Genomic DNA, 22,404 nt, shown 5'->3' with positions numbered 1-22,404 from the left:
GTACATCTGAGTCATATGGTAAGTGCCCTAGTTAGGGTTACTATTGCTGTAATAAAATACCATGACCATAAATCAAGTTGTGGAGAAAAGGGTTTATTTTTTTAGAGTTGCACATGGTAGTCTGTGGGCTTGTGTACTGTAGTCTTTCCACAGAGGTCACCCTGCCGGGTGCAAGGGTTCAAACAAAAGGGAGAGAGTGGGAGCAGGAAGGCGGAGTCATTTCCTCTGCCTCTGCTGCTGCAGCTGGCTCCACCTCTGTCTTCAGCATTGCGGTCTCAGTTGTTCCATGTTACCCTACACTGAGTCAGGCTAGGCTGGTCTCACTAGCCAGCAAGGAGTGTGAGGGAAGTTCAGGTGGCATTTTGGAAGAGCAGACCTCTTGCCACACCACCTCCAGTAGGATCTGTGTTACAAGTTCCACAGACTAAGGCGATTGGCCTCAGAAGGGGAGGCCTCCTGGAACCAGTTGTTGAACTCTTTGCCAGAGAAAAAAATTTGAGCCGTAGTTCTCATGTCAATCTATCTGTTTTGTTTTCTCTTATTCCTTTTCTTATTTATATGTTCCTGGTAGCCTAGGCCAAGATCTTAAGTGAGAATAATGGGTAAGAAACAATCCCTAGAGATTGGGCCACTAACTTGACCTTAACCCCAGGGAAACCAACGCTTTACTTTCTAAATCATTTACAAAACTATTATGATAAAAACTTTCCCAACAATAAAATTTCATACGGCTACACATGTGTCATCGGAGGTGGATTTTGGTATATGTTAAAGAAAGCCTTAATTAGAAAGAGTTAAAGTAGTTTAAATTTATACACTGAAGATTATAAAAAATCAGGCACTATATGTTAAATAATTGACCATGGGGCTGGAAAGTTAGTTTAGCAGTTAAGAGCAATGATCATTAAAGATTTATTAACCTGCTCCTAGAAATATGCCACTAGCTTTGGACGGCAGCCCCCACTGGATACATCCTTTTAGAATTGTTATATTTTGATGATTTATAATGATGTTACCTGTTCTGTTTGTGATTCACTGAATACATAGTTTCAGAGTTGTAATGCTTGGATGATTTTTGTGCTTTACTTTGCCAAATGATTTTTGTTGGTATCTGTGATTGTTTCATTTGGATGTAGTTTCTAAGAGATGTAATGTTTAGTTTTTTAATGTATAATATACCCTGCTTGAGAGCTGCAGAATACACTCAGATTCAAACTGCCTATGTGTTTGTTTCTGTTTGTCACCGCCAAAACCTTACCCACCTAGCTTCAAGGACCCTCATTCCAGGGACCCTCATACCCGACTGTGGTGATCCGTGGCAATCTCTTATGACAGAAATCCTATGAGTGATTAATAGTGTGTCAAGAGTCAGTTCACTGGCCATATTGAGCCCAAGATCAGTTTCCTCCCATTGGGAGTAGAGCCAGGAGTTGGGAGAACATCTGGTGGTGAATAGTTGTGTGAGATTGTAAAAGAGAATCCGGTAAAGCTCTGGTACAGCTCTCTCAAATATTAAATTGTTTACACGGATTAATGGAGGAACGTGTGGACAAGAGACCAAGGACAGGTAAAAAATCTCAAAGAGTTTCTCGGGCTTATCGGTCAGAGATATCTCTGTTTCCTGGCCCACATACGCCCCAAACTGTGGATTTAAGTTTACACACCAAAACTGTTCTGTGTTTTGTTTTTGTTTTCCTCTTTGATTTAGTGCCATAATGGGTGTTAAACCAAGGTCTCCTTCACTCCAGGCAAGTGCTTCACCAGTGAGTAGCCCCCATCTCTTTTGGTACTGTGTAATTTGAGACATAGACTTGTGATTCTTCTGTCTCAAACCCCTGAGCTTTTTAAGACACAGCATTGATCAGAGTAAGAAGTAAACTTAATACACGTTACTGTCAAAGACTGCACTCATATTCCCAAAATGCCTCTTGTAAATTTGGGATTTTTAAAGGCGCCTAATTCCTGTTAAATACAATCCATGACCTATAAATCCTCTCTCTGCCTTCTTTGGTTCAGGGCAGTCCTTCGCACAGACTTCTGGGAAATGTAGTCTCTCTCTGCATGACCCCGCTAGACAGGACTCTGCTCTCTATGCTTCCGGGTTCATTTTGCATTTGTGATTCTCCAAACTCTGCGGCGTTCTCAAAGTTGGGACAGTGTGGCTTGTTCTTCGCGCTTAACATGGAGGTTGGTCCCGGGTGCAGCCTAGACTTGCAAACCTCATGAACTCTGAGGGTGGGCGGGTCCGGCGTGCAGGGAGCCGGGAAGGGCTGGGCGGGAGGCGGAGAGAAGCCCACTTGGATGTGCACTGTGGCAATAGGCTTGGCCACAGTGCAGGGGTGGGGTGCACCTACGGTGCCAGGAGCGAATGCTCTGTAAGGACGGAGCGACTGCCAGAGTCAATCATGTGTTTCAGGGACCTGAGAGGTGGCCTGCTAGTGCAAGAATGGAGATCGGAAAGCTGAGTCCTGTCTAGTGACGTCATGATTAGAGGGACTGCATTTCCCACAAGTCTATGCGAAGATCTTCAAAAGAGCGCTATTGCCCAAGGCTTTTCAATACCTTTAGGCTACTTTTTTTTTGTTTGTTTTTTTGTTTTTTTGTTTTTCGAGACAGGGTTTCTCTGTATAGCTCTGGCTGTCCTGGAACTCACTTTGTAGACCAGGCTGGCCTCGAACTCAGAAATCCGCCTGCCTCTGCCTCCCGAGTGCTGGGATTAAAGGCGTGCGCCACCACGCCCGGCTAGGCTACTTTTAAAATACCAGATTTAAAGAGGGTGTTGTAGGAATATGATTCCACCCTTAAATGTCAATGTGTAATGAGTTTACGTCTTACTTTGATCGATATGTTGTGACTTTAAAAGCTCAGGTGTACCTAGAATCGTATGGCAGGAGGGAAAATGCACATTAACTCAATTTTACTTTATGATAATGGAGCAAGGAGCTACACTGTGACACACCACATGGCTAGAGCAGGGTGGCTTGGCTGACCGTGCCAGAGGCGGGCTATGATGAGAGCTCACACCGCCCCTTGGCTGGGGAAGCTTGCTGTTACTAGCTTTCATATTGCTGTTGCCAGATCCCTCAGGAAATCTAGAGCAAGTTCGTGTGGCTCATAGTTTCCAGGACAGTGAGTTCTGCGGGGGAGTTTGGTGTATGGGATGTTCGTCCCGTTTTCTTTGTGATAAATTGTTAGTTTTCAGGGCGGCTCACTTTGGATAGGAATCCCTCCTTTACCCACTGTGACAGAACCCTCACATTCACACACCTGTATGAGGAAAAAACAAAACAAAACACATAGAGGGGACGCTCTGAGCTTTGTACCATCCCAGCTATCACTGATCCTATAGTACAGACTGAAAAATATTAGAAGATATTACCACATAAAATTGCACCAGAGACTGCGATTTAAGAAATTTGTTTTCTTGTGGAAAGATTGAGAGATGAAGTTGAAAAGCTGTGGCTCACTCAGGGAACTGGGATTGTAAACAGCTGGCTGCTCACCCCGTCCTTTGTATACAGTCGGCTGCACACCCTGTCCTTTCTATACACCTGTCTCCTCACTCTGCCATTTGTGCTGTTTTTGTCACACTTAAGTCAAATTGATTTGTATGCTGGAGACTGACTTCCAGCATTAAAATCTATATCTAAGAAGCATGGACTTTAAACTACATTATCGTAAATACCAGTATTTTCTATGTATTTTTTAAAAGATGTATTTATTTTTATTATATGTAAGTACACTGTAGCTGTCTTCAGACACTCCAGAAGAGGGAGTCAAATCTCATTATATATGGTTATAAGCCACAGTGTGGTTGTTGGGATTTGAACTTCGGACCTTAGAAGGCAGTCGGGTGCTCTTACCCACTGAGCCATCTCACCAGCCCTCTATGTATTATCTAACTATATTAAAATAATATGGACACTTTCTAGTTAATGCCACTGTCATTGTTTGTATATTCTTGGACCAGGGAGTGGCACCATTTGGAGGTGTGGCCTTGTTGGAATAGGTGCGAACTGGTTGGAGTGGTGTGTCACTGTGGGTGTGGGCTTAAGACCCTCACTCTAGTTTCCTGGAAGTCAGTCTTCCATCAGCAGCCTTTGGATGAAGATGTAGAACTCTCAGCTCTGCCTGTGCCATGTCTGCCTAGATACTGCCATGCTCCAACCTTGATGATAATAGACTGAACCTCTGAACCTGTAAGCCAGCCCCAAGTAAATGTTGTTTTTATAAGACTTGCCTTGATCATGGTGTCTGTTCACAGCAGTAAAACCCTAACTAAGACAGAAGTTGGTACCAGGAGTGGGGTATTGCTATGATAGGCCTGACCATGCTTTTATTTGAAAGAATGTGGATTTTGGGACTTTGGATATGGAACACAGTGGATTGCTTTAAATGGGGCTTAATGAGTCATCCTAGTAGGAATATGGAAGACTTTTTTGATATGAGTAATTTGAACTGTGTTGACCTGGCCCAAGAGATTTCAAAGGAGAAGTATTTCAGTATGTGGCATAAAGACTATTTTTGTGGTATTTTGGTGAAGAATGTGGCTACTTTTTGCCCTTGTCTGAAAAGTCTGCCTGAGGCTAAGGTGAAGAGACTTGGATTAATCCCATGGTACTGACGTCTCCAATATACTGGGGTGTTCCACTCCAACTAAGCTTCACCAATAGCCTCTCATAGGCTCTCTTCATGGTACCAAGCCTCAAATACTTTGCATGACCCCTGCAGTCCTGGGCCATCAACTACAGCTGAGGCTATACCTTCTCCAATGGCCTTCTATGACTTCTCACAGTGCCAAGTCTCAGTTGTTCTTCATGACACCTTCATGCCTTCAAAACCAGTACCACCTGGGTGACTCTTACACATTACCAAGTCCAGCTGCAGCACAAGGTACAACCTTGGCTATCTCTGGAACACAGCTGCTTTGTGCTCCCAGAAGATTTCACCTCAGTGATACTGGTCTCTTCTTAATCACTGCTAATTTCTTAGCTCCAGCTAACCAGCATCAATTGTCCCAGTAATTCCTTCCATTCTTAACTCTAGAGCCAGAGCCACATGGCTGAAGCTGCGGGAGTTCTGCTGCTTGCAGGAACTAGAACATGACCCACTTGTACTATTACATTGTCACTGGCTTTCTGTTTTCCAAATCCTTCACTGCCTAAACTTAGCTATCCTGGATCTTGTTCTGTAGGTTGACCTTGAATGCAGAGATCAGTGTGCCTGTCTCCTGGGATTAAAGGTGTGTACCACCATGCCTGGACCTAAATTTAGCTGGGTAGGATCTTGCCCCAAAGTCCCACTCCCTTAATCTGTTATTTCCTAGAACACAGGATTTTGTTCCATTTCACTTCCTGGTACCCCTTAATACTCGAACCGTATATTTTATATTTTTCCTTTCTAAGTTTGCTATGCTTGTTCAAACTTCTCTTTGTGAGACTTAACCAGAGAACAAAATCTCTGCTGGGCTTTTTTGAAACTTCATTTGTCAATGCAATTACTGCAATTAATCCAAGTCTCTTTACCTTAGCCTCAGGCAGACTTTTCAGACAAGGGCAAAAAGTAGCCACATTCTTCACCAAAATACCACAAAAATAGTCTTTATGCCACATACTGAAATACTTCTCCTTTGAAATCTCTTGGGCCAGGTCAACACAGTTCAAATTACTCATATCAAAAAAGTCTTCCATATTCCTACTAGGATGACTCATTAAGCCCCATTTAAAGCAATCCACTGTGTTCCATATCCAAAGTCCCAAAATCCACATTCTTTCAAATAAAAGCATGGTCAGGCCTATCATAGCAATACCCCACTCCTGGTACCAACTTCTGTCTTAGTTAGGGTTTTACTGCTGTGAACAGACACCATGATCAAGGCAAGTCTTATAAAAACAACATTTACTTGGGGCTGGCTTACAGGTTCAGAGGTTCAGTCTATTATCATCAAGGTTGGAGCATGGCAGTATCTAGGCAGACATGGCACAGGCAGAGCTGAGAGTTCTACATCTTCATCCAAAGGCTGCTGGTGGAATACTGACTTCCAGGCAACTAGGGTAAGTCCACACCCACAGTGACACACCTACTCCAACCAGGTCACACCTATTCCAACAAGGCCAGATGCTCCAAATATGTGCAAGAATATACAAACCATCACACAGCTTAAATAGTGTGCCGTTGTGTGAGGATATGACGTTTTTATTATTCATTTGTCAGTTAAAGGAGATTTAGATCATTTGTATTTCCTAGCTATTATGAACAGAGAAGTAACCCACCTGGCAGAGCTGGGTTTTGTGGAGGAGGATGTACAGTCCTTGCACGTGCCGACGAGTGGTGTAGCTGACTCTTATGGTACATGAACATTTAGCTGTTGATAAAGTCTTCATGCTGATATCCAGAGTTGCTGTACGTTTGCAGTCTTAGCAACAGTGACGGTTTCTTTTTATCCAGACCTTGCCAGCATTTGTTGTCAGTTATTTTGTTGATCTTAGCCTTTCTAGCTATGGTGAGAGAGAATCTCAGTTGTTTGAATGTTTTTTCCCCGAATAGCTAAAGATGATGAACAGGTTTTGAGATACATCTTTCTTTTTAGCCATTTTCATTTCTTCTACTGAGAATTCTGTTTAAATTCCTAGCTCATTTTGTAAATTGTGTCATTAGTTTCCTTAAATCTTTGTTTTTTTGAGTTCTTTGTATATTTTGGGTATTGATCCCCAGACAGATGGGCAGATGCCAGAGGTTCTCTCCCATCCTGTGGGGTTCTGCTTAGCTCAGTTGGTTGTTTCCTGAGCTGCTGGAGGCTGCCTGTCAGTCAGCCGGGGAACCCGGAGGAGTGAGAATGATTATAGGAAAAAGTACGAAGATGCAAGAGACAGAGCTTGGAGGGCTTCTGGTCAATACCATGCCAGCTGTGAGTGTGTTTTCTCAGTGTCTTTTAAAGGCAAGCACCAGAAAACTTGACCAACTCCAGGAAGTTAGACAATGACCGTAAATGCTTATGGCCATTTTGTTCAGGCTTGGGCAGTCTCTCAAGGACATATGCTAAAGCACAGGAACTTGGCAGGATGTAATGTACTTCTTTTTTTTTTTTTTTTTTCTTTTTTTTTTTTGGTTTTTCGAGACAGGGTTTCTCTGTGTAGTCCTGGCTGTCCTGGAACTCACTCTGTAGACCAGGCTGGCCTCGAACTCAGAAATCCGCCTGCCTCTGCCTCCCAAGTGCTGGGATTAAAGGCGTGCGCCACCACGCCCGGCCTGTAATGTACTTCTTAAGTAAAAACAAAGACAGATGTCAGCAGACTCATTCATGATTAATCATAGGCAAGAACTCAGCCAAAGTTAATGCCAGATGTGGTCTGCAACACTTAGCTATACCTAATTTTTTAGTTCTATGAAATCCCATCTCTCCATCATTGGTCTTAATTTGTGGGCAAAAGTAGTCATGTTTAAAACATTCTTTGGTGAACCTATATTTTGCAAAATACTGCTTATATGTTCTCCTAGCAGTTTAGTGTTTCAAGTTTCAAAATGAAGGTTTGATCCACTTGGATCAAAGTTTGTGCAGGGCAATAGATATAGGTCTAGTTTCATTCTTCTGCATGCGGTCATCCAGTTTTCCAAGCATCATTTATTGAAGGTGTTATCTTTTTTCCAGTATATGTTTTTTTGCCTCTGTCAAATATCAGATTGAAACAATCCTAAATTTTCAGGATACAAGCAACCTGATCATGGTATATGGTCTTATGACATTTGCTTGTATTTGGTTTCTATCACTCTGTCACTCATGGGGGCTCCACTGCAACTGAGGCTGCACTTGCCACCAATTCCTCTCCTGGCCTTTTACAGTGCTAAATCCCAGCTTATTTTCCTTGCCTGCATGGCTTCAGCATCAGTACCATGAGGGAGAATCATCCACTATGAAGTCCAGATGGTAGTATGAAATGCCATGTTAGTCCTTTCCACCACAGTCTCCCTGTGCCGACTCTGAAGAAATAACCCTCAAAAGATAGTACCTTAATGATGCTGGTCTCCTTTTAATCACAGATGATTTCTTAGTCCCAGCTAAGCTGCATGAATTGTACCAGGAAAGTTTTAAAAAATGCATGTACCATAGTATATGTCGAGCTTTGTATGTACAAAACAGAAAAACTTTCTGTGGTGGTTTGAATGAAAATGGTGCCATAGGTTCCTATACTTGAATACTTGGTCTCCATTGGTGAACTGCTTGGGAAGGATTAAGAGGTGTGGCCTGGTTGGAGGTGTGTCATTGGAGGCAAGCTTGAGGTTTCAAAGGACTCCCACAATCTTCCATTTGCTCCCCCTACCTTTTTCTGGTTTCTCTTCAGCTGGTACTGAAGAGTGAGTTGTGATTACCAAAAGACCAGCACGACTGACATGAACCCATTACTTTACTGGGACAATTAATATTTGTTAGCTGGGACTGAGAAATAAGTTGTGATTAAAAAAGGACCAGCAACATTGAGGTTCTGTCTTCTGTGAGTATTTCCACAGCACTTGGAGCTGTGTGGAGTGTTGCAGAGGGGGCCCAGACTGGACTTCAACAACTGGACTTGGTAGTGTATGACTCTCCCAAATAGTGTTGATTTTGAAGGCATGAAAATGTGATGGAAAGCAGCTGCCACTTGGTACTGTAAGACGCCTGGAGAGGCCACTGTTGACAGGGTTGCCTCATTGACAGTGCAGACCTGGAGAGCAACAGTGTCGTGGAAAGTGGATACATGCAAGTATCAAAACTACCCACCAGGACCAAGTTGCTCTTTTCCTGGAAATGCAGACTTGGTTCAGTTCCTTTGGAGCTGTTTACTTAGGATTGGAGTAGCTGGATCTCTTAAGTAGTTATATTTTGATTTTTTTTTTTAAGAAGGTACAGAGTGGTTTTCACTGTGTCTGCTCCAATTTACATTGACACCAGTTGAGTATCAATGCTGCTGTTACCCATGATCCTTTCCAACAGCTTTGCTTTGCACATTTCACATGAGAATAAATTCTGAAACCAGCCTACACACTGCTCAGGTAACCCCTGTGACTTTGCATTGTGCCGTCATCATCAGGAAATCTTTTGACAGGCTGCAGAAGGTCTTGAAAAGCAAGGAAAGTAGAGGCACTACATTGGTTCACATGTATATGCACTTATGTGCAGCGCAGTCCAGTTGAGCCTCAGAACATGGGGGATTGTCTGTGACAATATGAATGGGATTATTACTTCAGACCTGGAAAGTCAAGTAAAAGATGATCTTAGCCATAGAGAGAGTCCAAGGAATTTAATCTCAGCAAAGTAGAAATAACACAGGTGTCTCCAATGGGCCAGTGGTCTGAGGAAGAGAGGCACAGGAAGTATTGGCCAGCGTGTGCACAATGGAGTCAGGTAGGAGCATGATGCTTAGGGTAGGTACTATTGCACAGAATCATGATTGTGTGTGACAGTCCTGGAGTGTGTATTTCAGAAGCCTGGAAGACAGGCTTTTAAGCATTTTAAGTATAAAATTATTTGTTTGAATAACATATTTAAGCTTATTTAAAAACCATGCAAAGTAAACACATTTATCTAATGTTATATAATCCCTCATTAACATGTAAATCCCTCATTTTTATAAGATTATCATAAACAGTAAAACTATTACTAACCTCACAGATCATTGTAGAAATTTATACACTGATTTAAGAAAAACAAGTGAGCTTAAATGTAGAAAAGTTAAAAATTAGAGAAAGAAAATGAAGTGTAGTGTCATGTATTGATAACACTAGACCTTTGAAGAGCAATGCGGTCACCAGTTCTAACTCTGCCTTAGGAACATAGCAGATGCCTGAATACATGACAGAGAGAGGGAGAAAGAGACAAAGTGTTAGAATTGCATTTAGTGTATTTAAAAGTTAGGCTCACATTTAGTGTAAATATATTCCAAGTGCTATTTTTCCTGTTTGAAATGTGCAAATGTATAAAACTCTTGCACTTCCATTTCCTCTCAGTCTTCCTTTATTCTCCCCTTGGCTGCTCAGACTCCTGTCCCTTGGTGCACTTGTCCTGGATCCACCTGTGGATAAGTGCACACTCAGACACCTCAGCCCAGAGCTGCTGCATCGGGTCTGCATCTTCACTGCACTTCGCTCTCAGCGTGGTGTATACTAAGTGTGGAGAGGCCTTCTTACCGTGCCTTTCCCCTGTGAGGATGTATGTAATGCCTGGCATAGAACGTAAACATACCACACTAAATGTACAGTGTGTGGATACCTAAATTTTAAATTTTGTATTGATAAAACTATATCCACGTAAGTTTGTTAGCCCTTATATCATTCTCTTTTCTTTTATGTAGAGATTGTTTTGAGGAATGTAACCAACATTACATACCAATTTAGAACCATTTCTAGCTCTCCCCTCACCTTGGGCAAAAGGTGATTGCAAGCTTGCTGACTTTGGTATTGACATCATTAACTGTCCTATTTATTTAATTTATACTATTCATTTATTTCTATTTCAGGACCCTCTGTCATTCACAGATGTGGCCATTGATTTCTCTGCAGATGAGTGTGAATGTCTGGACTCTGCTCAGTGGAACTTGTATAAGGAAGTGATGTTGGAGAATTACAGCAACCTTGTGTTCCTGGGTGAGGATCACTTCCATTGTGAACTCTTATTTCACTGTCAACATGGGACTGCCTGCCTGCCTTAGAAGAATATCTCATGGGAGCTTGTGCTTTTAACTAGCTCCTTCCTCCCTCCCTTCCTTCCTTCCTTTCTTCCTTCCTCCCTCCCTCTCTCCCTCTCTCCCTCTCTCTCTCTTCCTCCCTCCATCCTCTCTCTCTCTCTCTCTCTCTCTCTCTCTCTCTCTCTCTCTCTCTCTCTCTCTCTCTCCCCATTACCTTTGGTTTTTCAAGAGAGGGTATCTCTGTGTACTACTGGCTTTCCTAGACTTGCTCTGTAGACCAGGCTGGCGTCAAACTCAGAAAGCTGCCTGCCCTCTACCTCCTAAATGCTGGGATTGAAGGCACTCACCACCACTGCCCAGATAGTTGATTGGTTCCATATGGCCATTTTAAAAGCAAACTCTTGTTCATATATCCAAGAAACGCGTTTCTTTTTCTTCTCTTCTCTTCTCTTCTCTTCTCTTCTCTTCTCTTCTCTTCTCTTCTCTTCTCTTCTCTTCTCTTCTCTTCTCGTTCTTTTTCTTTTTCTTATTCAACAAATTTATGTGCAAAGTATTCACCTGCAGTGGCAGTGTTAGAAGCTGCCATGAGGTGCTGGACACATGTGTTAAAGAAAGTGTCTCAACTATTAGTTTTACGACTTTTCCTGTGATGAGGCTCAGGATCTGCAGGTTATAAGTTACTCCTAAGCATCCTGTCTTCCAGAAGTATTTACACATAAAATTTCCCACAGTCCTTTATCATCTCTACATTTTTCCTCTATGCACAGAACTGGGTTCAAATGTTAATTTCCTGGGTGGGGGGAAGACAAGACTCTTGTTCTTTTTCCAAACAGGTCTTGCTTTCTCTAAGCCACACCTGGTCACATTTCTGGAGCAGAGTTCAGATCCGTGGAGCGTGAAGAGGAAAGCGTCAGCGACCATCCCTCTAGGTGTGTAGGAATGAGTGAGCAGAGCTCACAAGTGACGAGTCTATTTGTAAAACAGGAATTGAGAAGTTGGGTTTTGGTGGAAGTCTCTTACTATCAAGGGGCTTTTCCTGCATGATGTAACCCCGACAATCCTCTTCCTTCCCTCTGAGAAGCTTTCTATGTGTTTACAGTGGCTGACAAAGTCCTTTATATACCTAACTTGTTTTCTTGTATCTGTGTGTGTGGTGTTCTCATCTGTATACACATTTGCATGTGTGTGTGTTTGCCTGTGTGGGTGAGTATGCGCATACACATTCACATGTACACATGTGCCTGAGGAGGACCATAGTCGATGTCGAGACTCTTCTTTGACAGCACGTGTACCTTATTCAGTGAGACAGGGTCTCTCAGTCAAACTTAGAGTTAGTCCTCGTCATGCCTGGAATGACAAGCTGGCCACCATACCCACCCTACATTTACAAAGGTTCTGGTGTACAAACTCCAGTCTTCATGCTTGTGAGGCAGGCATATTGACTGTGGAACCATCTCCATGGTCCCTGTCCTTTTATTTTTCCTGGGAGGGCCTAGATTATAACAGACTTTACTTTCTATGACTCAGAAAATGGGTACACCATTCTAACAGCCTTAGTAACACATTAACACCGCAGATGAGCATCTCTAACCCCATTTACATGCTCATGAGCCAAATAAGATTCATCAGAGATTTCCTGTGTTTGCAGGTGTGCATGTGTGTGCACATGGCACTGCTTATTGTGACATCAGATGATAAAATACAAGGGTTGACTTTCTTCATCCAGCCTGTGGGTTGTAGGGATGGAGGAGAGATGTTCAGACTTGCAATCAGTGCTCCTTACCTTTTGAGCCATTGTGCTGGCCCTATAATGTTTTATATGAGCAATGGGTTTACTTTTATTTATTGCCACTTAGTCAATGATAGTATTTTTAAATGCGGTGCTTTTAGAAGTGTGTAGTCACAGCTGAAAACTATACAGCTAGATAAATTTTGATTTGCACAGCTTTGATAGTCTTTCAAAAATTACTGGCTCCCAAATTTATTCTCTTTTTCTGATCTTGACACTCTATTTTCTACGTTTCAGATTTTAAGTCGAGACTCCTTTACATTACATGATAATATGATTAGCTCTATCCAATATATATTTTTCTAAATGACAGTATTAATTATTGTATTCTTTTTTTTAGTAGTTTTTATTACATCTTTTCCTCAATTACATTTCCAATGCTATCCCAAAAGTCCCCCATACCCTCCCCCCCCACTTCCCTACCCACCCATTCCCAGTTTTTTTTTTTTTTTGGCCCTGGCGTTCCCCTGTATTGGAGCATATAAAGTTTGCATGTCCAATGGGCCTCTCTTTCCAGTGATGGCTGACTAGGCCATCTTTTGATACATATGCAGCTATAGTCAAGAGCTCCGGGGTACTGGTTAGTTCATAATGTTGTTCCACCCGTAGGGTTGCAGATCCCTTCAGCTCCTTGGGTACTTTCTCCAGCTCCTCCATTGGGGGCCCTGTGATCCATCCACTAGCTGACTGTGAGCATCCACTTCTGTGTTTGCCAGGCTCCGGCATAGTTTCACAAGAGACAGCTATATCTGGGTCCTTTCAGCAAAATCTTGCTAGTGTATGCAATGGTGTCAGCTTTGGAAGCTGATTATGGGGTGGATCCCTGGATACGGAAGTCTCTAGATGGTCCATCCTTTTGTCACAGCTCCAAACTTTGTCTCTGTAACTCCTTCCATGGGTGTTCTGTTCCCAATTCTAAGGAGGGGCATGGTGTCCACACTTCAGTCTTCATTCTTCTTGAGTTTCATCTGTTTAGCAAACTGTATCTTATATCTTGGGTATCCTAAGTTTTGGGCTAATATCCACTTATCAGTGAGTACATATTGTGTAAGTTCCTTTGTGATTGTGTTACCTCACTCAGGATGATGCCTTCCAGGTCCATCCATTTGGCTAGGAATTTCATAAATTCATTCTTTTTAATAGCTGAGTAGTACTCCATTGTGTAAATGTACCACATTTTCTGTATCCATTCCTCTGTTGAGGGGCATCTGGGTTCTTTCCAGCTTCTGGCTATTATAAATAAGGCTGCTATGAACATTGTGGAGCATGTGTCCTTCTTACCGGTTGGGATATCTTCTGGTTATATGCCCAGGAGAGGTATTGCTGGATCCTCCGGTAGTACTATGTCCAATTTTCTAAGGAACCGCCAGACTGATTTCCAGAGTGGTTGTACAAGCTTGCAATCCCACCAACAATGGAGGAGTGTTCCTCTTTCTCCACATCCTCGCCAGCATCTGCTGTCACCTGAATTTTTGATCCTAGCCGTTCTGACTGGTGTGAGGTGGAATCTCAGGGTTGTTTTGATTTGCATTTCCCTGATGATTAAGGATGTTTAACATTTTTTCATGTGCTTCTCTGCCATTCGGTATTCCTCAGGTGAGAATTCTTTGTTCAGTTCTGAGCCCCATTTTTTAATGGGGTTATTTGATTTTCTGGAGTCCACCTTCTTGAGTTCTTTATATATATATTGGATATTAGTCCCCTATCTGATTTACGATAGGTAAAGATCCTTTCCCAATCTGTTGGTGGTCTTTTTGTCTTATTGACAGTGTCTTTTGCCTTGCCGAAGCTTTGCAGCTTCATGAGGTCCCATTTGTCAATTCTCGATCTTACAGCACAAGCCATTGCTGTTCTATTCAAGAATCTTTCCCCTGTGCCAATATCTTCAAGGCTTTTCCCCACTTTCTCCTCTATAAGTTTCAGTGTCTCTGGTTTTATGTGAAGTTCCTTGATCCACTTAGATTTGATCTTAGTACAAGGAGATAGGAATGGATCAATTCGCATTCTTCTACATGATAACAACCAGTTGTGCCAGCACCATTTGTTGAAGATGCTGTCTTTCTTCCACTGGATGGTTTTAGCTCCCTTGTCGAAGATCAAGTGACCATAGGTGTGTGGGTTCATCTCAGGGTCTTCAATTCTGTTCCATTGGTCTACTTGTCTGTCGCTATACCAGTACCATGAAGTTTTTATCACAATTGCTCTGTAGTACAGCTTTAGGTCCGGCATGGTGATTCCACCAGAGGTTCTTTTATCCTTGAGAAGAGTTTTAGCTATCCTAGGTTTTTTGTTATTCCAGATGAATTTGGAGATTGCCCTTTCTAATTCGTTGAAGAATTGAGTTGGAATTTTGATGGGGATTTCATTGAATCTGTAGATTGCTTTTGGCAAGATAGCTATTTTTACTATATTGATCCTGCCAATCCATGAGCATGGGAGATCTTTCCATCTTCAGAGATCTTCTTTAATTTCTTTCTTCAGAGACTTGAAGTTTTTATTATACAGATCTTTCACTTCCTTAGTTAGAGTCACGCCAAGATATTTTATATTATTTGTGACTATTGAGAAGGGTGTTGTTTCCCTAATTTCTTTCTCAGCCTGTTTATTCTTTGTGTAGAGAAAGGCCATTGATTTGTTTGAGTTAATTTTATATCCAGCTACTTCACCGAAGCTGTTTATCAGGCTTAGGAGTTCTCTGGTGGAATTTTTAGGGTCACTTATATATACTATCATATCATCTGCAAAAAGTGATATTTTGACTTCATCTTTTCCAATTTGTATCCCTTTGATCTCCTTTTGTTGTCGAATTGCTCTGGCTAGGACTTCAAGTACAATGTTGAATAGGTATGGAGAAAGTGGACAGCCTTGTCTAGTCCCTGATTTTAGAGGGATTGCTTCAAGCTTCTCACCATTTACTTTGATGTTGGCTACTGGTTTGCTGTAGATTGCTTTTATCATGTTTAGGTATGGGCCTTGAATTCCTGATCTTTCCAAGACTTTTATCATGAATGGGTGTTGGATCTTGTCCAATGCTTTTTCCCCATCTAACGAGATGATCATGTGGTTTTTGTCTTTGACTTTGTTTATATAATGGATTACGTTGATGGATTTCCGTATATTAAACCATCCCTGCATTCCTGGAATAAAACCTACTTGGTCAGGATGGATGATTGCTTTAATGTGTTCTTGGATTCGGTTAGCGAGAATTTTATTGAGTATTTTTGCATCTATATTCATAAGGGAAATTGGTCTGAAGTTCTCTATCTTTGTTTGATATCTTTTGTATCAGATCTTTCTGTGGTTTAGGTATCAGAGTAATTGTGGCTTCATAGAATGAGTTGGGTAGAGTTCCTTCTACTTCTATTTTGTGGAATAGTTTGTGCAGAAATGGAATTAGATCTTCTTTGAAGGTCTGGTAGAACTCTGCACTAAACCCATCTGGTCCTGGGCTTTTTTTGGCTGGGAGACTATTAATGACTGCTTCTATTTCTTTAGGGGATATGGGACTGTTTAGCTCGTTAACTTGATCCTGATTTAACTTTGGTACCTGGTATCTGTCTAGAAATTTGTCCATTTCGTCCAGGTTCTCCAGTTTTGTTGAGTATAGCCTTTTGTAGAAGGATCTGATGGTGTTTTGGATTTCTTCAGGATCTGTTGTTATGTCTCCCTTTTCATTTCTGATTTTGTTAATTAGGATGTTGTCCCTGTGCCCTCTAGTGAGTCTAGCTAAGGGTTTATCTATCTTGTTGATTTTCTCAAAGAACCAACTCCTCGTTTGGTTAATTCTTTGAATAGTTCTTCTTGTTTCCACTTGGTTGATTTTACCCCTGAGTTTGATTATTTCCTGCTGTCTACTCCTCTTGGGTGAATTTTCTTCCTTTTTTTCTAGAGCTTTGAGATGTGTTGTCAAGCTGCTAGTGTGTGCTCTCTCTAGTTTCTTTTTGGAGGCACTCAGAGCTATGAGTTTCCCTCTTAGAAATGCTTTCATTGTGTCCCATAGTTTTGGGTATGTTGTGGCTTCATTTTCATTAAACTGTAAAAAGTCTTTAATTTCTTTCTTTATTCCATCCTTGACCAAGGTATCATTGAGAAGAGTGTTATTCAGTTTCCACATGAATGTTGGCTTTCCATTATTTATGTTGTTATTGAAGATCAGCCTTAGTCCACGGTGGTCTGATAGGATGCATGGGACAATTTCAATATTTTTTTATCTGTTGAGGCCTCTTTTGTGACCAATTATATGGTCAATTTTGGAGAAGGTCCCGTGAGGTGCTGAGAAGGTATATGCTTCTGTTTTAGGATAAAATGTTCTGTAGATATCTGTTAAGTCCATTTGTTTCATAACTTCTGTTAGTTTCACTGTGTCCCTGTTCAGTTTCTGTTTCCACGATCTGTCCATTGATGAAAGTGGTGTGTTGAAGTCTCCCACTATTATTGTGTGAGGTGCAATGTGTGCTTTGAGCTTTACTAAAGTTTCTTTAATGAATGTGGCTGCCCTTGCATTTGGGGCATAGATATTCAGAATTGAGAGTTCCTCTTGGAGGATTTTACATTTGATGAGTATGAAGTGTCCCTCCTTGTCTTTTTTGATAACTTGGGGTTGGAGGTCGATTTTATTCGATATCAGAATGGCTACTCCAGCTTGTTTCTTCAGACCATTTGCTTGGAAAATTGTTTTCCAGCCTTTCACTCTGAGGTAGTGTCTGTCTTTTTCCCTGAGATGGGTTTCCTGTAAGCAGCAGAATGTTGGGTCCTGTTTGTGTAGCCAGTCTGTTAGTCTATGTCTTTTTATTGGGGAATTGAGTCCATTGATATTAAGAGATATTAAGGAAAAGTAATTGTTGCTTCTTTTTAATTTTGTTGTTAGAGTTCACATTCTGTTCTTGTGGCAGTCTTCTTTTAGGTTCGTAGAGGGATTACTTTCTTGCTTTTTCTAGGGCGTGATTTCCGTTCTTGTATTTTTTTTTTCTGTTATTATCCTTTGAAGGGCCTGATTCGTGGAAAGATAATGTGTGAATTTGTTATTGTCGTGGAATAGTTTGGTTTCTCCATCTATGGTAATTGAGAGTTTGGCTGGGTATAGTAGCCTGGGCTGGCATTTGTGTTCTCTTAGTGTCTGTACAACATCTGTCCAGGCTCTTCTGGCTTTCATAGTCTCTGGTGAAAAGTCTGGTGTAATTCTGATAGGCCTGCCTTTATATGTTACTTGACCTTTCTCCCTTGCTGCTTTTAATATTCTATCTTTATTTAGTGCATTTGTTGTTCTGATTATTATGTGTCGGGAGGAATTTCTTTTCTGGTCCAGTCTATTTGGAGTTCTGTAGGCTTCTTGTATGATCATGGGCATCTCTTTTTTTAGGATTGGGAAGTTTTCTTCTATTATTTTGTTGAAGATATTTGCTGGCCCTTTTAGTTGAAAATCTTCATTCTCATCAACTCCTATTATCCGTAGGTTTGGTCTTCTCATTGTGTCCTGTATTTCCTGGATGTTTTGAGTTAGGATCCTTTTGCATTTTGTATTTTCTTTGAGTGTTGTGCCGATGTTCTCTATGGAATCTTCTGCACCTGAGATTCTCTCTTCCATCTCTTGTATTCTGTTGCTGATGCTCGAATCTATGGTTCCAGATTTCTTTTCTAGGGTTTCTATCTCCAGCGTTGCCTCACTTTGGGTTTTCTTCATTGTGTCTACTTCCATTTTTAGGTCTAGTATGGTTTTATTCATTTCCATCACCTGTTTGGATTTGTTTTCCTGTTTTTCTTTAAGGACTTCTACCTGTTTGGTTGTGTTTTCCTGTTTTTCTTTAAGGACCTGTAACTCTTTAGCAATGTTCTCCTGTATTTCTTTAAGTGAGTTATGAAAGTCCTTCTTGATGTCCTCTACCATCATCATGAGATATGCTTTTAAATCTGGGTCTAGATTTTCGGTTGTGTTGGGGTGCCTTGGACTAGGTGGGGTGGGAGTGCTGTGTTCTGATGATGGTGAGTGGTCTTGATTTGTGTTAGTAGGATTTTACGTTTGCCTTTCGCCATCTGGTAATCTCTGAAGCTAGCTGTTATAGTTGTCTCTTGTTAAAGCTTGTTCCTCAGGTGACTCTGTTAGCCTCTATCAGCAGACCTGGAGGCTGGCCCTCTCCTTAGTTTCAGTGGTCAGAGTATCTCTGCAGGCAAGCTCTATTCTTGCAGGGAAGGTGCCCAGATATCTGGTGTTCGAACCTGCCTCCTGGCAGAAGTTGTGTTCCACTCACCAGAAGTCTTAGGATCCCATGGGGAATCCTGTGTGGGTCCTTGTGGGTGTCTGGAGACTCCACTGGCAAGGCACCCCGGTGCTCCAGTGGACCGGAAGGGACTTGTGCCCCAGCTCAAGCCCAGTTGCCTGCTTCCCTAGTTAATGCAATTGGATTGGAGCAGACGCTGTGTTCCACTCACCAGAGGTCTTAGGATCCCGTGGGGAATCCTGTGCGGGTCCTTGTGGGTGTCTGGAGACTCTATTGGCAAGGCACCCCGGTGCTCCAGTGGACCGGAAGGGACTTGTGCCCCAGCTCAAGCCCAGTTGCCTGCTTCCCTAGTTAATGCAATTGGATTGGAGCAGACGCTGTGTTCCACTCACCAGAGGTCTTAGGATCCCGTGGGGAATCCTGTGTGGGTCCTTGTGGGTGTCTGGAGACTCTATTGGCAAGGCACCCCGGTGCTCCAGTGGACCGGAAGGGACTTGTGCCCCAGCTCAAGCCCAGTTGCCTGCTTCCCTAGTTAATGCAATTGGATTGGAGCAGATGCTGTGTTCCACTCACCAGAAGTCTTAGGATCCCGTGGGGAATCCTGTGCGAGTCCTTGTGGGTGTCTGGAGACTCCTCTGGCAAGGCACCCCCAGTGCTCGAGTGGACCGGAAGGCAATTATTGTATTCTTGATGGACAATGTAACACATTAAGGTACCTATATTATAGATCTATTGCCAATATTGTTATCATTTACTTATAAAATTATTATTCCTGATTTCAAGCCGTATATATTTTTTCTCTTCATTGGTTAATAGTTGTTATAACCTTCTAAATGAGCACTCCTAGAAATTGTGTACCTTTTGTGTTTACTGACAGACATGTTCCCTTACCAAAGCTTTATGCTGCTCCTAGATTAACCAAAACGTTTTTATTTGATTTTTAAGGTGATTATATTATTTTTGGTAAAATGTAATACAGTATTCATATTAAGAATGAGCAACCAGGCGTGGTGGTGCATGCCTTTAATCCCAGCACTCGGGAGGGAGCCAGGCAGATTTCTGCGTTCAAGGCCAGCCTGGTCTACGAAGTGAGTTCCAGGACACCCAGAGCTACACAGAGAAACACTGTCTTGAAAAAAAACAAAAACAAAACAAAACAAAATAAAATAAAAAGAATGAGCAGTATAAATATAAAGTATATTTTAAAGTATAGTATAAAGTATATAATGGTATGCTTTTATTGATACTTCAATACTTTTTTAACAGGATCAAAACCCCATAAATGTAAAGAGTGTGGAAAGGCCTTTGATAGGAACTCAGTCCTTATTCAGCATCAAAGAATTCATACTGGAGAGAGACCATACAAATGTGAAGAATGTGGCAAATCATTTAACTATTCTTCCAGCCTTAAACAGCACCAAAGAATTCATACTGGCGAAAAACCCTACAAATGTGAAGTGTGTGGCAAAGCTTTTAACTGTTCTTCATATCTGGGTAAGCATCAAAGAATTCATACTGGAGAGAAACGCTACAGATGTGAAGAATGTGGTAAAGCTTTTACTAATTGTTCAGGACTTATTGTTCACCGAAGAGTTCATACTGGAGAGAAACCCTACAAATGTGAAGAATGTGGCAAGGCCTTTAGTGTTCGCACAACGCTCTCTAAACATCAGAGAATTCACACTGGAGAGAAACCTTACAAATGTGATGAATGTGGAAAGACTTTTAATGTACACTCAACACTTTCTAAACACCAGAGAATTCACACTGGAGAGAAACCTTACAAATGTGAAGAATGTGGCATGGCCTTTAATGTTCGCTGCATTCTTTCTAAGCACCAGCGAACTCATACTGGGGAGAAACCCTACAAATGTAAAGAATGTGGCAAAGCTTTTAACTGTTCTTCCAGCCTTCACCAACACCAACAAATTCATAGGGGAGAGAAACTCTATAAGTGTGATGACTGTGGGCAGGCCTTTAGCTGTTCTTCATATCTGTATAAACATCGTCGAATCCATACTGGCATGAAACCCTACAAATGCAAGGAATGTGGCAAGGCCTTTTACTGTTCTGTAAACCTTATTTACCACCAGAGAATTCATACTGGAGAGAAACCATATAAATGTAATGAGTGTGGGAAAGCCTTTAGCATTTGCTCAACGTTTATGAAACACCAGCGAATACACAGTGGAGAAAAACCCTATAAATGCAAAGAATGTGAGAAGGCCTTTAATAATTGTTATAATCTAATTCAACACCAAAGAATTCATACTGGAGAGAAACCCTACAAATGTAAAGACTGTGGCAAAGCTTTTAATTATACTTCAAGCCTTGCTCAGCATGAAAGAATTCATACTGGAGAGAAACCCTACAAATGTGAAGAATGTGGCAAGGCCTTTAACTCGTCTTCGAATCTTAAACACCATTGGAGACTCCATACTGGTGAGAAGCCCTACAAATGTGAACAATGTGGGAAAGCCTTTAAAAACTGCTCAGGCTTTACTCGACACTATAGAATTCATACTAGAGAAAACCCAGATTAGTTCAACCATGTTGCAAAGCCTTCCATAATCATTTACTGATAATTCAACACTAAAGAATTCATATGAGAGGGGAACCTTCGAAATGAAAGGAACAAGGGAAGACCTTTAATAATAGCTCAACCCTTATTCACCCTCTTCCATTAAATGCAGGAGAGATCTTATAATGTGAAGAAGATGGCCGTGATGAGCAATCTATACTTATGCAACATCAAAATTTTCATTTTACAGAAACCCTGCAAATGTAAGTAATGGGGGGAATGCACACTCACCACAAGTGAATTATAATCAAACTGTTTATGTGCATAATGACTCGGGAAGGAACACTGTCAAGCACATAAAACTGAGACGATCGAACTCTTACAGTAAGAAGGATTGTATACAGTGTGTTGCAAGAGCACATGGATCTTAAGAGATATAAGAGACAAATTCCAAGAGTTGTATAGAATTTTATCAAAGCAACAAATACTGCTTATAATCAGCAGGAAAATGTTTGTTTTGATATAAGAACTCATTACACACTTTGGAACCATGCAGATAAGTCTGTGAGGACATCAGTATGTTATCAATCCAAATTATAAGCTCAATTTTGTCAAGTGATAAGATCACAAGGACTAGTGATTTTATCAAAAGAACAAGACTGAGTCCTGAGGTTTCCGAGTCTTTTTTTTTTCCACAAAGACCATAGATACATTATTGGAACATGATGTTTATTAATTTTTGTAAATAAAAACAAGCTGTTATTAATGTGTGGTTAGTATTGCATTCTTTTTTTTACTGCTTTTTTCTAAGTTTTATATAGTTTTTTTTATTAAGATAGAAAAACTACTTTTGTGAGGTGTGAAGGCTAATACTGGCTGTCCACCTGAGACACCTAAAAAGAAGGAACCTCAGCTGAAGAATGATCTCTATCAGATTGACCTGTGAGTGTGAGTGTTACAGTCTCTTGAGTGCAATTGATGTAGAAGGGTCCAGTCCACTGTGGGCAATACTGTCCCTAGGCTGTGGACCTGAGCTCTATAAGAAAGGTCCCTGAAAATGAGACTAGGAATGAGCCAGCAAATAGCATTCCTCCATTCCCTTTGCTCAGGTTTCTGCCTTAAGTACCTGCCTTGGATTCCTTCAAGGATGGACTGTAATGTGTAAGATGAAATACACCCTTTCTTCCCCAAGCAGTTTTTGGGTCATGGTGTTTATCTTTT

The 22,404-nt window shown here is 41.4% G+C and overlaps 1 protein-coding gene across 2 annotated transcripts; it reads left to right on the top strand.

The window, feature by feature from the left end:
* Window positions 1-2,104: 2,104 nt before the first annotated feature.
* On the top strand, window positions 2,105-21,949 carry LOC115029072 (uncharacterized). 2 transcript variants are annotated; one of them, XM_085830987.1, is made up of 4 exons: window positions 2,105-2,187; window positions 10,491-10,617; window positions 11,492-11,587; window positions 19,929-21,949. In XM_085830987.1, exons 1-4 carry the CDS (start codon window positions 2,182-2,184, stop codon window positions 21,203-21,205), a joined length of 1,506 nt encoding a protein of 501 aa, XP_085687113.1. In that variant the 5' UTR covers window positions 2,105-2,181; the 3' UTR covers window positions 21,206-21,949. The 2 variants fall into 2 exon arrangements, with proteins under 2 accessions (XP_085687113.1, XP_085687114.1); XM_085830988.1 differs by lacking the exon at window positions 11,492-11,587.
* The last annotated feature ends 455 nt before the right edge of the window (window positions 21,950-22,404 follow it).

Source organism: Mus caroli, unplaced genomic scaffold, assembly GCF_978045245.1.
Source record: "Mus caroli unplaced genomic scaffold, Mus_caroli_1 scaffold_15, whole genome shotgun sequence".
Lineage (NCBI taxonomy): Eukaryota > Metazoa > Chordata > Mammalia > Rodentia > Muridae > Mus > Mus caroli.
Note: the sequence above shows the minus strand (reverse complement) of the source record. Positions and strands in the feature narration are given on the sequence as shown.